The 14,891-nt window shown below is 39.9% G+C and overlaps 1 protein-coding gene across 1 annotated transcript in view; it reads left to right on the forward strand.

Moving 5' to 3' along the window:
* The window catches only part of FAM185A (family with sequence similarity 185 member A), a 40,817-nt gene extending 36,631 nt beyond the window's left edge, over positions 1-4,186 (forward strand). The window contains exon 8 of the mRNA XM_042815781.1: positions 3,560-4,186. Within this exon, the coding sequence (XP_042671715.1) occupies positions 3,560-3,675 (116 nt within the window). The 3' untranslated portion in view covers positions 3,676-4,186. The remainder of the gene's footprint in view (positions 1-3,559) is intronic.
* Positions 4,187-14,891: the final 10,705 nt, after the last annotated feature.

Below are 14,891 nucleotides of genomic sequence, written 5' to 3' on the forward strand. Positions count from 1 at the left end.
CTCTTTCCTTCACGTTAACGTAGGCCTTTCCCACTGTATCTGTTCCTGGTGATGGAGAGAATCTCCTGTTTTCTAATCTTCTTTTCTTGTAAAAGCTTCCAGACACATGTTGCCTCTACAGTATGCGTTGACCCATCTCCAGTTATTCTTTCATCACTAGGAACACATTCTATACCCGCCTTCCTCATTTGCTTCTGGAGAAAGTGACTCCAACTACTGGATCCCTTTGGTAGAACGGGTGTCACTGCCACCATCCTATTTCTGACTTCTCAGGTTTCTCCTATAACACAGTTCATGTCTTTCTACCCTGCCTGGTTCTCCAACACGACCGTGGTGAGGAGCACCTTTACCTTCAGAGCAACTGGGCATGCAGTGAAATAATAAGGATTTCATGTCTGCTTGAGGTTAGGACTGGATTCCTGTCTGGGCCTTATTGGATTTAGACAGATTGTTTCCTACGTAGGTCTTCTCATCTCTCACAGAATGGCTCCTCATCCAGCAGTAGTGGGAGAGCTGCCTATGTAGTACTGTGGGCTTACGTTTAGTTTTGCTTCAAGGATTGGTTTATCCAGGATGCGAGGAGAGAGCTGACTGCATGAGCTCCATGAGCTTTGTACACCATCTGCAAAGCTTTATGGGTGTATTTTGTTATCAGAAATTTGTATTATTTAAGATAATTTTTTTTGCTGCATTGAATTCCAGAGTTAAACACAAACACAGTAGAAGGGGGAGTGAATAATGTGAGGCAAGCAACTTGCCTCTAAAAGGGAAATAACTGAAAGAACATGTGTCACAGCCCTCAGCTGAAACCTAAGTTTCTTCTGAAACTTAGCAGCTGTGAAAGCACAGCGCTCCTTTTCCACACTTTGCAGCTGATTTGTCTCTGCTGTATTCGAAGTTTCAGTTCTGATCCCAGGAGTAACCCTATTAGCTGTTGTGTCCTTTGTTATTTTCTTTGTTCTCAAGGCACTTCCTTAATACTTCCCTTCTTTTCTAGAAGCACTTTCTATTGAATCTTTGCCACTAGGTCCAAGTGGGAAGAGCTTTGTTTTGCAGATTTACAGTGTCCCTCTAAACACTGTCCCTCTTTGAAGCCTTGATCCTTAAAGCAGTATCTTAAAAAACAAACAAACGCCCAGGTTGTATCTGGAAAAAGATTACATTCCTTTAAGTCAAATAAGAAGTTCATCCAACTTTTAAAAAACGCATTAGATGAGATGCTATCCTACGGATTTTTATTGGTTTCAGCTTGTGTTTAACTCAAGCTGTATGCAGCAATTTTGGGATGCACCACAGTGTTTAGAAAACCAGAGAAAAGCATTTAAAATCTTGCTTATTTTTGTACGTGTTATGATATGAACATAGAACTACTTCAGTTTCTCTGGCCTACAGTAAGGCATACGGATCAGTGATCAATTCTTGACTGCATAGAGTTTTGCAAAGACCTTCTCTGCCTTGGGCACATGTGGAAAAACTTCCTTTTTCCTAAGTTTTATACTGAGAAGGTGGCCATGCAGCATATTGATGCATCTGTCTTTCCCTCAGTTCATGCTGTTGACTGGTGGGTTTTGAAATGCTTTTTTTTGTGATTTAATCATGCTAAAAGTCATCCTCAAAACCCGCTTAACGTTCCCACAGTACAGGCAGTTGGGTATCATTAAGATCAAACTGCGATCAAGAAATCTCCAACTTAAGTTTTGTTGCTTGATTAGCACCTCCTACACAAAACAATTTAAGTATCTTAAGCTTGATTTGAAGCTGCTACTGCAATAGGATTAATAACCTTAAGATACTTTGAAGATCTGCATCCGCTGGGAATGGAATTTGATACTGAGCTTGCTGCAGGCAGTTTTATATTCCTGCATTTGTTCATGGGCAAATCTCCAAAAGAAGCACAAGGAACAGAACATTTTTCTAAGTTCACATAGCAAATACAAAATGAGAAACAGAGCTCAGACTACAACTGAGCTTTGAAATGACTCAGTTTGTTTCTGTGTTTCTCCAAGACTCTCCGTTAAAATTTTAGCAGAAATGTGGCAGGGTGAAATCATCTACAGGGCTGGTTCTGTGCTTCAGCCTTTGTTCCTTCCACAGAACAACATGACATGTGACAAAAAAACGAGAGAGGAAATGGCTGTGGCCAAGCACTCCAATGGGCGCTTTCTGAGAAAACGTCTTTGTCCTGTAATTGCTGTGTCTTCTCCTCTTAGAAAAACAGCTGCATTTTCAGTGCTGCAGAACTCTGTGAAGGGATCAGGTGAAATTTTCCTTTGTGTTACTTTGTTGGTTCTTTTTTTTTTGATACGTGGAGACTCTCCTTGTTTCAGATGTTACCAGATTTCATATACAGTGCATTGCCTGGCTTTGTAGTGATCATCGTAGATGTATTTTAAATCCCTGATTAGATGGAGTGGATTCTACCGTACTGCCACTGCCTTCAGGTAGAAAGGATGCAGTAAGCAAGTGGTGTAGTTGAGGCCTCTGCTACCTTGTGCAACCAGGAGGGCAGAAGTTGTACTGGGACCTCCTCATGGAGATCCCTGAAGGCACATTGCAGCCTGTTAGGAAAGAATACTGAAATCCTTCATTCAGTGGGAGAACTTGGTCAGCGTGGGACTCCTCTGAAAATCCTGTATTGCTGAACCGTGCTTCAGCCTGCTAGTATTGGCCTTGGCCCATTGCCATGAAGTAATCCCACTTAGCTGTACCAAAAAGCTGAAATATTATTGAAAAATTCTGCATGTTGGCTTGAGTTGTAGAAACCAATGCAGTGATGTAAGTTGGAGGTTTGCCACTGCTTTTGACACGGCCAGAATTTTACTTCAGCTCTGTTACAGGTCAGAGCGGAGCATGTTTGCAAAGTTGCTTCAGAATCTGCTTCCCTGCCATCTCACATGCTATTCCAAGCTCAGATTAGTTCTAAACTTAGAATTCACTCAGTTACACGAACGCTGAAATAACAATAAAAGGCACTTTGTAAAAATAAACCAAAATGAAGGTTGATCTTCTGATAAAGGCACAGATATGGGACTAAAAGATCTCAGTTTAATTCCCAATTTGGTCACAAACCTTCTGTATAAATTTGGAAGGTCACTTAATCTCTCTTGGCCTCAGTTTCTGATCTGTAAAATGGGGTTAAGTTCAACTTTCTTCTTTGTTACAGAGTGAGGTTTTCAGAGTGTTTTCAGACCCTTCTTACTGAGTTTAGATGAAACATAGAAGACAGACATCTCAGTTTTGTTTTGTTTTTAAGCCATTGACATAAGAAAGCAGTGATATTGGCAACATGTTTTGTCCTTTGGGTCACTGGGTCCTACCAGTATCTCTCTTCCATGCTTACAAAAGAGATGTCAACTTCAAACTACCTTGAATGTAGACATATTTTCTAGCCTATGATATTTTATAATAAATAACACAGTAAAAAATGTAACAACAAATTAAGGGAAATGGGATGAATACAAAGAACTGTATCAAAAAGGAAATGTCAGAAGCCCCAGCTAAAATTGCATAAAGACTATTTTGGTACACAAATTGAACTAAGCAGGACTCTCTTTTCCAGGTCACATGAATCAAAGAAATGAAAAAGACAAATGGATTAAGGCTGACACACAAAGTGGCAAAGTGTATCTTAAAAGCCAAAGCTGGATTCAGTCTGTCAAGCTGAAGATTTCTTAAAGGCGAAATAGTCAAAACAATCAAGTCAAGAAACTGTAAAGGAACATTTTCTCTGGAATTATGAAACTTTGTTGATACATATTCTTAATGTAAGAGAGAAACGATATTAAAAATGAGGACTTTTTAACCCAAGATTTGCTGGTGACAGTGCTGGTGATTAATGGGTCTGGTTTCCTTTTTGTGCCTTTTAGGAACTACAAGGCCTTACATACGCAGAATTTGTGTGACCTGACCCACTCACCAAATCAGTCTTAAAAGCTGGTAACTTTCAAACAAAAGTTTGGAGTCATCATTTAAAATAAGAAAATTAGGAAAAAAAAGCACTTTCACCTCCTGGTCTTTGGAAACATGAAAATTTACTTCCAAGGAGCTGCGCTCTGCCAACTATTTTATATTTTTTAGCAAAATATCTTTCTACTGTGGGACTTCATTGTTTATGCAAAACATAGAATTCTTTTTTCAATCAAATTACGTGTATTGTGGGCAGGATAAAACCACTTTCAAACTGTAATTCATCACTGGTTTTTCTGTTTGTTTTTAACCCCTGAGCTGTTTCTGCTTTGTCAGCAGGCATTGTATGTGTAAAACTGCTTCTATGAAACAGAAACGTTCCATGTTGTCCTGAATCACTTCCTTGTGGTCTGATTCAGCAATTCTGTGTATGCTGCAGTTTTTCTATAAAGAAAAGCTTTTGATATAAATACTCTGAAGTGCAACAGGTGTGGCTGATTTCAAGGAGGAACACTCCACCAAGCAGGATGTTGGATATGAGTTCATATCAGTGTTCCCCAAAGTGAAAGCTACTGAGCTAATAAATGAGAGCTGTAATCTCCTTGCTACATTTCCATTTATCATCAGCCTTGCATGACAGGACTGTAAGCTCATGGAGACAGAAAGGCAGAGGAGGAAGGAAGGCAAGGGAAGTTTATACACCCTGCACAAGAGACAGTGATTTTTGAGGAGGATTTTGTTACCGTATTACAAACGCACAGTAAACTAAAAAGGGCTTTTAAAAGTCTTTCTGTTTCTATATGGCCCCTTATAACAGAAGTACTGAAGTTTGTGTTTTACAGCTGAAATGCAGGACTACCTGCCAACTGAATGGATGGAGAGAAGAAATGAAGAGTTCGGAGTATTGGTTCAGGTTTTAAATTGTGTATATGTGTTTGTAGACCATAACATTATAAAATGATGTTCCCCAGGGGCTGTAGTTGCCCCTTGCTAATGTTCTGCAGCAATCAAGGGCAGTTTTTTCACTTAATCGAGAGTGGTTAAAAATTCCATTCTGTTTCCCATTGTGTGTTCAGTTTGTTCTGATGTCTATGGCAAATTATATATGTATTTGATACTCTAGTATATGAAACAGTAATGTCACTACTAAAAGGAATATAATATTACTAAATATTATTATACTGTTTAAAGATATACAGTTAATAAATGCGTAATGGTTTCCTCAAAAAGTTTTGAAACTAATACTTTATGAGCTGCAGACACAAAGTGAAAGAAGTGCTCCTAAATTGTTGTAGCTGGAAATAAAAGGTGTAGTAGATATTTCACAGAATTGAGTCTGCTACTGGTTCTATTATTCACCCTAATTACAAAGCCTGTTAGCATCTGTGATTAAGGTCTTGTTTTGGGGTACTGCTGCATTGGCTATCAAAAGGAGGGCATAGTGAGAAAGCATGTGATTTCCTCTCGTTCAAAATTAAGCAGAATAATGCATTCTAAAACTTGCTGTGATTGAACATTAGGATAGCTAGTTATTTGCTTATAGAAGCTTAAATAAGCCATTAGAAAAGTTGCACTACCAGTAGAGCCACTGTGGTGGTATTCTTTCTAAATGAATAACTGTTGAGACCACTAGAATTCTAACATTAAGGTCAAGAATGAGTTGAAGAAAAATAAATGTTTGGGAGATTACCCAAAAGACATCTGAGTAATGTCTTGTTCTAATAATGAGGTGAAACTTTTATTTTATTCTCTAGATAAGAAAAGATTAATGGGTTATCAGTAATTGGGATATAAATGGCAAGCCCCACGTGTCATTTTTCTTGTCCTTTTGATAGGAAGACAAGTTCTTACAACTGGAGAAAAATGAGGCTGTAGCACTTTTCCCATCTGCTCCCCTTCCTTTGAAGCTCCTGACTTTGTCAGCTGCCAGCTAGCCTGCAGTTCAGAACTGAAAGTATAGGCACTGGCTTGCTTAGAGAGCTGAATTCATAGCACGAGAGGCCTTCATAAGAATTAGTGCTCTGAGTGTGCAGCTGACTGCTGAGAAGTAGAAGAGGGCTTGAATGTGCGTGCATAGTCGTGTATGAGCAAAGCGGTCATCGCTACCTGGACACCGTTCCTCATCGCTCTCGCACGTTCACGAAGCACCTGATGAGTACCAGCCGTGTCACGGGGGAGGTTCTGTGGGAAGTCTGAGTGTTTATGTTCTGGAGAACCTTGATGGCAAATAAGCCCTAAACACATACAGATTTATTTATTGCTTACTCTGCAGGAAACTACAAAAACCTCTTAATATTGAAAGATGAAGACAGCTTGAATCAACATGTGAAAGTTAGCAATGTTGTTTCAGTGCAGCTGTCTTGCTTGAAGGCGTGCATGCCCCTGTGAGAAAAATTTACAGAACATCCTTATTAATCCAATGTGGTCTGTTATTGAAGTCTGATTAATTTCAAGAAAAAATTATGCAGTGTTCTTTTCATGTTCGTGTGAAAAACAGACAAAAAAAAAACAAACCCAAACTTCAACTCTAGATGGTGCATAATTTCTTCACTTCTACTTTTGAAGAATTCATTCAACCAGGTTCTCACTTGTGCTTTTTGGGGAAGGTATGTTACCATCCCTGTCATAGCTGAGCCAAGGAGGGTCAGCATTCCTTTGGTCTTGTTGCTCCAGTTTGGCAGTATATTTCAAGGCAGCTTGTCTGCAATAACAGAAGAAAATAACAAGACAAAAAAAAATATTTTGCAGAAGTTGTTTCTACAAAGAACACTAAAAGTTTCCTTATCTCAACCGAATCTCTTGATGTTGGGTGTGGAAACTAGAAAAGAAGATAGTTGGTTAGATCATAGAGCCATGGAATAAATCAAGTTGAAAGAGGCCCATGGAAGTCATGGTAGTTGTGTTTTTTTCAGAACAGATCCACCAGACGAGGTGGGTATGGCTCTGCTAGGTGAGCTCTGAATAGCTCTACGGCTGGAGATTGCACAGCCTCTCTGGGATTTGCGTTTGACCGGCCTGCGGTTAAAAGGTGGTTTCCTTCTGTGTAATCAGAGCTTCAAATATGCCAGCTTTTGTGCACTGTTGAGAAGAGTCTGGCCTTGTCTTCTCTTTTGTATCCTCTCATCAGAGTGCCACAGACAGCAGTATGGTCTCTCCCACTCTGATCTGAGTCTTCCCAGACTTGGACCAGCCCAACTCTCAGCCTGTCCTTTCCCAGCCTGTGCTCCAGCCCTGTGGCAGTCCTGATGGTCCTCATCTCAGTTTGTTCAGGCGTGCCCATGTCTGGCTGGGCTGGGGAGCCTGTGGCAGCTGAACCAGGAAGGAATCATTTATGGTGTCCAAAAGCACAGACTGTGTCACGTCCCTCCTTTCCAGTAGCTGTCACTCATTCCTACTCGTCTGTCCCTTCTGTGGCCATGCCCCTTTGCAGTGTTCTGTTAGAACACCAAGACAGTGAATAAAGTGACACACATACAGGGCAAAATCAGGACTGCTGGCTGACAGACCTTCAAGAGCAACTCTCCCTCCTTTCCAGACACAGTGTCTATCGGCCCAGCAGCTTCCACTGGCTTCCTGAGCTGAAGAAACTCGACCCAATGCTTGCAGTCTTTTGAAAGCCCGTTTCTTTCCATCCTTCTGCAGCTTGGCTCCTGGCCTGCTCCCAGCTGCACAGAGCAGCCGCCCCCCAGCTCCCTCCCCTGGCTTCCCCCTCACTGCCTGCGTGCCAGCAAGCTCCCTGGGGCCCAACGTGCTCATGTGGTGCTGAGGAGGGGCCAGCCCTGCATCGCCTGCAGGCAGCTCAACCTATCTATGTGTCATGGCCACAGCAAGGCCGCCTTCCTTCCCACTGAGCCCAATAAGAGATTATAATACATAGCATCTAGACAGTACTAGAAAAAAAAATCCAAATTGAAGTAGACAGATAATAAAAATTATCTGACTAATGCTGCTACGATATTAGTAATATTCTGGTATTTCTTTTTCCAAAGTGAAAACCATGAAGCTGGTTACAGCAGCCCCAGCCATGCGCAGCTGTGTTGCTCACATCCCTGCAGCAGGCTGGGGAAGCAGGAGGGCTGCAAAAGGGCCACGAGCAGTGGGGTGGGAGGGCTCCTTTCCCACCATTGCAGGATTTGTATTTTTTAAAAAACAACACTGACACTCTGTATTAGCCCACGAACACAAGGCTCTAGCTGTTTTTCTATTAAGGAGGCCTTTGCCGTTGAGGAATGTGTGCACAAATTATGTGAGCTATAAGCCGTAAGCCATAAAACAAAATCAACTCATGCAAGTCCAAATTCCTGTTTTTCATGGAAACTGCAATGTATAGTGGCTGGCTGAAGCGTGTATGAGTGGAGCTGTTACTATTTTTTTGGAAACTTACGCTGTCCCATGCCTGGAGCTACAGCTGATTAGTTTGCCAGAAACAGCCACTCGTTAATCACCAACACATGGCAAAATACATCATTTACTTAAGATGTGCTGTACTATGATAGAGCCTCTTTATTCATTCATATAAAGTCTTAAATGAATGCACTGATGAATAAAATCTTTTCAGTGAATAATTACAATTATCTTTGGAAGCAAGTGTCTCCTGGTATAAAGCTCAGACCACAGACATGGCTTGAGCAGTACTGGAATATGTAATTCTATCCTTACCCAAAGCTTCAATCCCTTTTACTAAGAGGAGTTAGCTATACAGTTCTTCCTCATGGTCTGAATTCCAAGCTGTTCCAAGACTCAGAAGATTTTACCAGGTTCATTATAATTAAAAGCAGAGATTTCAAGGTAATGAGGAAAGGTTAAAAAAACAATCAAGAAAAAGTGATTGAAAAGAAAAACCTAAACAGGGGGCAAAGTGTAGTGAAGCTACAGAAGCAAATGGAGACAAGAGAAGCAGAAAGCATCCTCCAGGTTACACAACATGATAAATCCACATACAATCCAAAGTGCTCCAAAGTCTATGTCAACCCTGTAGTGTTATTTTAGAGTATCCAGTTCAAGTGCACACAAAAGCTGAAATGTAGCTTTCCAGGAGCCCCCACTTAGCAGTGAAGTTTCTACTCAGGTCACAGCTGAAAACCAACTTAACAGTGAGTGAGAAGACAGCACTATGATAATTTTTGCTTGCTCAACTGAAGAGTACTCTTAGTCCATCACCAACTCATGTGTAGGCTGCCTTCATTTCTGATTACAAGGCTGTCAGATGCCCAAATCCTTCCTGAGACCTGAATATTTAGATAGTATTTGAAAGTGTTTGCTTTTTCAAGAAAATAGAGCTCTTGCAATCTGCTTACTAACAGCAACCATCAGAAACCAAACCAAACAAAACCGAAACAAAAACCAGAATGTTCTCCAAGTGTCAGATGTATTGCAGCTATTAAGAACCAATGCCATTTCCATTTCAAAGACAAAAAAATGTAATTGTTGATGAGTCATTCGTTAACAAAATGGTCATGACTTTAAAAGAAATGTAACTGGCTCCTTATTAGAGCAGACAAGAAAGAAGGAAGCAGTTATTTTTGCTCTTCATCAGAAGCAGACTGTTGCACACAACCTACCCTTTGCTCAGAGCACTACACTGGCTGGCAAGAAATTCAGATGGCAGTGGCAGATTTCCTCATTCATTCGGCACTCAGAAAGGTTAATAGAGACCTACAGCTATCTCAGCTCTTAGCTGACTTCCTGTGGTACTTGCGAAGTTATGAAGTTTAAGGAGACTGTTACAATGAAGAGCGGTGTTTCTCTAGACACCAATGACTTCTCCCAGGGTTACTCCTAAGCACATCAAAGCTGGCACGGCCTTTTCTACAGAAGCCACCTTTTAAGGACCAGTGAGTTACCTTTGTTTTCCTCTAGTAGAAGAAAGAAGTTGTATCATCACTTCATCCTGCAGGCAGATCATCCATGACACTCTGTGGCTTAATTAGAAGGTCATTAGCCTCCAGATACTGAAGAACACCGCGGGCTATCAGTTCATAGGATGTTTTTTAAACTTGGCACTAGAGACTAGTATGCTGGCAAATAGAATGCTATCAAATGCTATCTAGTACTGGCAAGAGTGGACAATCTTTGTGCTCGTAACTGTTTCCAAAGAAGCTGCATTGCAAAGCTTCGAGAGTCATATAGAGTAGATCCATATGTTTTCTATTTAAATCTCAGGAAAGAGTAAAAACAAAGCTCTGAAAAAGTGTATGACACAGTACGAGAGATATGCCTCAATGCTTGCATGGCTCATCTATTAGGAGATGTCTGCTAGGACTGGGTAGTGTTTAATAATGGGGAATTCCTTTGGCAAAATGAAGTATACATGATTTATAAATTTTGCAGAGCAGCTTCAAATTAAAAGCATACTTCTTCTATTGCTTTAGCAGGTTCTCCAGATCCATCCCTTCTGTCTCCTTGAATATGGAATGAAATGTCTCTGAAATGTGTGTTTCACACCAACAGAATACAAAATACACCTGAAAACAGACTTTTCCAACACCTTCTGTGAGACTCTTTTCTGAATACTACTTTTCTGAAAGATTGGTCAGGAACTGGAATGCACTGCCCAGGGAGGTGGTGGAGACACCGACCCTGGAGGTGTTCAAGGAACATTTGGATTTTGTGTTGAGGGACATGGTTTAGTGAGAGCTGTTGGTGATGGGTGGATGGTTGGACTGGATGATCTTGAAGGTCTTTTCCAACCTTGGTGATTCTGTGATTCTGTGACTCACAGGGCCAGCAGAAGGTTTTAAGTCAGTCTGAAAACAAGGAACAGGGATCTGTTGTTTATTTTTATGTCAATCTGTTGCTTACAATTCATTAGCAATATTGGTTGTGACTAAAAAACACAATTTATAAATATATAAGATGACATGTAAGTGACAGTAGTGTCATTGCTTTTGATGTCACCAGTAAAAATGTGCTGCAGGACGACTGACAGTGCAGAATCATTGTTATATTTTACTGAGCTTCTGATGTAGTTTTTGGCAGAGAGGTGTTCTCTTCCCAACACTGACCTTGAATTACAATAAAAGATTTTTTAGAAAGTCTGACACATACAGGAAAATATCTAAATCTGACTGCGATCCCCTTTCTATTTTCTGCATATCATGCCATCTAATAGCAATTGAAAAACCACTCCGATCCAATAGGTTCAGTGCATTCTGCAGCCTGCCTAGGTCTAGGGAGGCTCTTTGGCTGTGTTAGAAAGAACAAGCAGAGAAGCATCAGTGCTGAATTATTTTACATCCTGGAGCCTCTTGATAGCTTTTGTCCCTGACTCAAGCTGCACAGGGTAAAACTTTCCTATCACTGAATGTACGTGCAAAGGGTCGGAGACTGAGGATAGCTGAGAAAAGAACCAACTGCTGTCACACACCAAAATATCAGGATCAAGAAAATAAAAGTGGTATTTTTCCTGGTTTGAAAAGTCAAATAAACTAGAAAGATGACACTGGGTGGAGATACGTGTCTCATGGCTGCTTTTTGTTTTGTAAAAATCTGTAACTCTCTAGGGCTTTCTTTACAGTAAAAATAGCTAATTGGGAAATTCCTTGGCTGAGTCAGGAGAGTTTAATCAAGATGGTCAGGGAATTCGTGGCATGGGGGACTCTGAGGCAGAGCCACAGTCCTCGTCATCCTGCAAAAGCTACAGTGCTGCAAGTGAGTTTCTGAGAAATCAAGTCAGCCCTTTGTTTGTGGCTCACCAAACAAATTGGGAGGCACTGAATTTCCATTCCTATTACTTATTGCTTGTACAAAAAGATGTAGAAGCAACCGGAGCCCCAAAGGGCTGATATATTGCTTAGTGCTCCATAGAGAGGTATAAGAGAGAGAAAAAGCAAGTCACCAGTAATCTGTGAGTAGGAGAAAACCCCCTGAGGTTTAATGTGGGAAAAACTGTAGATTGGAAACTTATGAAGAAATAAAAAGTATTTCAAATGCTCTTTTTTTTTTTTTTTTTTTTGGTGTGTGTGTGTGTGAATTAAGTGTAATTCATTTATAATGATTTTTTTCAATCACCACTGTTGCATACCAATCCTTCAAGACACTTTTCATAGTTAACACGTATTAAATTAAATTAAATTAAATTAAATTAAATTAAATTCAAGAAGTAGAGATTTTGAGAAGGAAATTCTAAGATGACATTAAGAAAACTAAGTCAGAGAGACAAAAATGAGGCTTGACAAGTAAAAAAAAATTAAAGTAATGAGAACAGAATTGTCTGTGGTGAAACAGGAAAATAAACCAAGGAGGGTTTGGAAAGCACGAAACACACTAGATATCTTTTAAATTGCTAAGGATCTGCATTAGCTTTGTTATCTATGAAATGACTGTTGAACCCTGGAATGATTTAGCTGGGAGTGCTCAATCTACAGCAGTCCTGTAAATGTTCTATGTGGAGGTTAACACTTCTTATTGGATACTCTCTATAATCCAGTGTATTTAATGTTATTTAAGTAAAAAATTGTATACCCATATATATCAACCATACTTAGATTTTAGCTCTTTTCTAAGCAGTGTCAGTACCTTTGGTGTGTCTGGCCACCACTTTGCAGCTCTAGCTGTGAGGTGATTACTCTGCAGGGCTCTTAAACACAATGGAAGTGTGCATCTTGCAGACTCAGGGCTGAAAACTCAAATCTAAACCTGACCAAAATGGACTGGTGTTGAATGTCATGGAGAAGCAACAGAGCTGGTCCATTTACAACAGAGGGGGAACATGGTGACAGGTGACGTGCTATTTTCCAATTGTAGTATGTTCCACTTCATGAAACTATGCTTATGGTACCTTGATTCATTCACTGTAACTGTGCTACATTACGAGCACAGTCCCACATCAACGCTCACTTCCACTTCATCCCTGCACTGACATTTAATTGTTGGGATGTGGGCTCCCCCAGGCTCCTACAAACACACTGAGTAAGCTCAAGTATGTAGTCAGAATGATGGCTGAGGGCAGGAGGCCCAGCCTGGTTTTCTCCCTCACATTCCACATTTCCTTCATGTGATACCTCATGTCTGCCTAAACTTTTCTAACAGAGCATTTTCTGCCATAAAGATAGATGGATTCCCTATTTCCCTTCACTTCAGGCTGATGGTAGGACATGTGGATGCCTACACTGAGCCATAAGAATCCTAAGGCAGCCACGTGGGCATTGCCCACCCTTCCCACTCCTCAGATGAAGGAGAAAGATGGAGATGAAAGGAGCAGCAAAATACCAGTGAAGAAAGATCTTATGCTTTGAGGTTAAAACTAAATGAAGATTAGGAAGTATCTTTACTTGGTAATATTTCTACAGTAGAGCATCTTGAGAATCTGGAGATGCTAACACCCTTTCCAAAGACATTTCAGTGCTTTGTCAATAAGATTAATGCAACCTGAGATGTCTAAGAAGTGGAGATAATTGCAAGCTGTGGCCAAGTACTGGATACAGGTATCAGTGATCTGTAAATGAAGCAAAAGGGACCCTGAAATTAGAAAAAAGTTGAAAAAAAAAACAAAAAAACCCACTTAATAGCACGCAATTTCAGTGTCTGAAAATTAAAGTTTGGCTATGTGCTCAGTGATAAGATATAAAATAGGTTAACAAACAGATTTAGAGGTTAATAAATGGTTAATGAGGTTAATACTGAAATAAACAGAAGTTGCTACTGAACTTCACTGTCAGATGAGTTTAAGGGAAATCCACATTCATCAAACTCCAAATGCTAATCCTGCCACAGGACTGAATTATTGAATTCACTGTCCACTGAATGGTGTCTTCAGAACTTTGCTATTTAAATACCTGAATCACTCAATCAGATTCAATTCTTTCTGTATTTTTTCATGTATAAGATATGTTTCCCAGAGCAACTTCATTTTTTTCCTATGAAGTAAGTTAAGAATTACTTCTGAATCAGGCTCATTCCTTGAGTAAGACTCAGAACTGCACTGCTGAATATTTTATATTATCAGCAAAAATTTTATCTCCTGGGGGCATGAAGATAGAAAGGCTCGCTGAAGCCAGTGCGGTTTATTTAAAACAATTAATTTGCCCCCAGAATATGATTGAAGTGAAAAACTACTCTAATTTTATAGTAACCTGCCTAGCACATGCCAAAACACTCTTATTGGATACACGCTTCTATATTGTATTTTCATGTTCTTTTGCTACAATTTTTCTTAATTCATTTGGGTTTGGGTCCTGCTGTTGTAGGACATGGCTGTCAGACACAACAACACAACATGACTGACTAGATCTAGATGTATTAACATCTACCCTTTGCAAAAGGTTCATTCTTACTTTAATCTCCCAGCCATTTTTAAATAGTCTCTGAGTAGAAAATGTCTCCTTACTGAGCAGCTGGACCTCTTCAATTTGTACTAGAAGTTGCCAAAGGATTTGAATGACCCATTAGTTTCATTTTATGGAGCGTCAATTTGGATTCAAGTCAGAAGAAGACTTGTAAACTTACATGTAGTTTTATTTGAAAAAGCCTTGATGTTCTTTTCTGAATACAGTGGTTAACAGATTGGCTCAATAACCACTTAACGAGGAAGATATCGTCTAGGAACGAAGCACTAGAAAAGGATTACTACTAGATTACTGAGTTTAGTTCTTGTTCCTATTTGAAGGAACTACAAAATATGACCCAGTTCATTCCGTTATTAAGGGCCATCCTAACATTAGCTGACACTTTGTCCCTGTCTCCCTTTCCAGGATTCTGTTTTACAATTCACTGCTCTGATAATCAGAAACTTAGGCAATTTCCAGCCTAGATGCATCCACTGATATTTTATGCTAAATTTGATGTGTGTGTGGATGCCTAAAAATTTCAATGAAATGTGTGGCTTGCAAAAATATATAACTTGAACTACTTTGGCAAGATAAACATTCACAATTTCTGTTATTACTGTTATTACTGGAAAAATTGCTTAATATCTACCAAAAAACAAAGAATACAGAACAGTGGGAACTATATATATAATAATTAATGTTGTGTAGTAGATATCC

Source organism: Centrocercus urophasianus, unplaced genomic scaffold (assembly GCF_019232065.1).
Source record: "Centrocercus urophasianus isolate 14NV4802_14NV808 unplaced genomic scaffold, USGS_Curo_1.0 seq_15, whole genome shotgun sequence".
In the NCBI taxonomy this organism is placed as follows: Eukaryota; Metazoa; Chordata; class Aves; order Galliformes; family Phasianidae; genus Centrocercus; species Centrocercus urophasianus.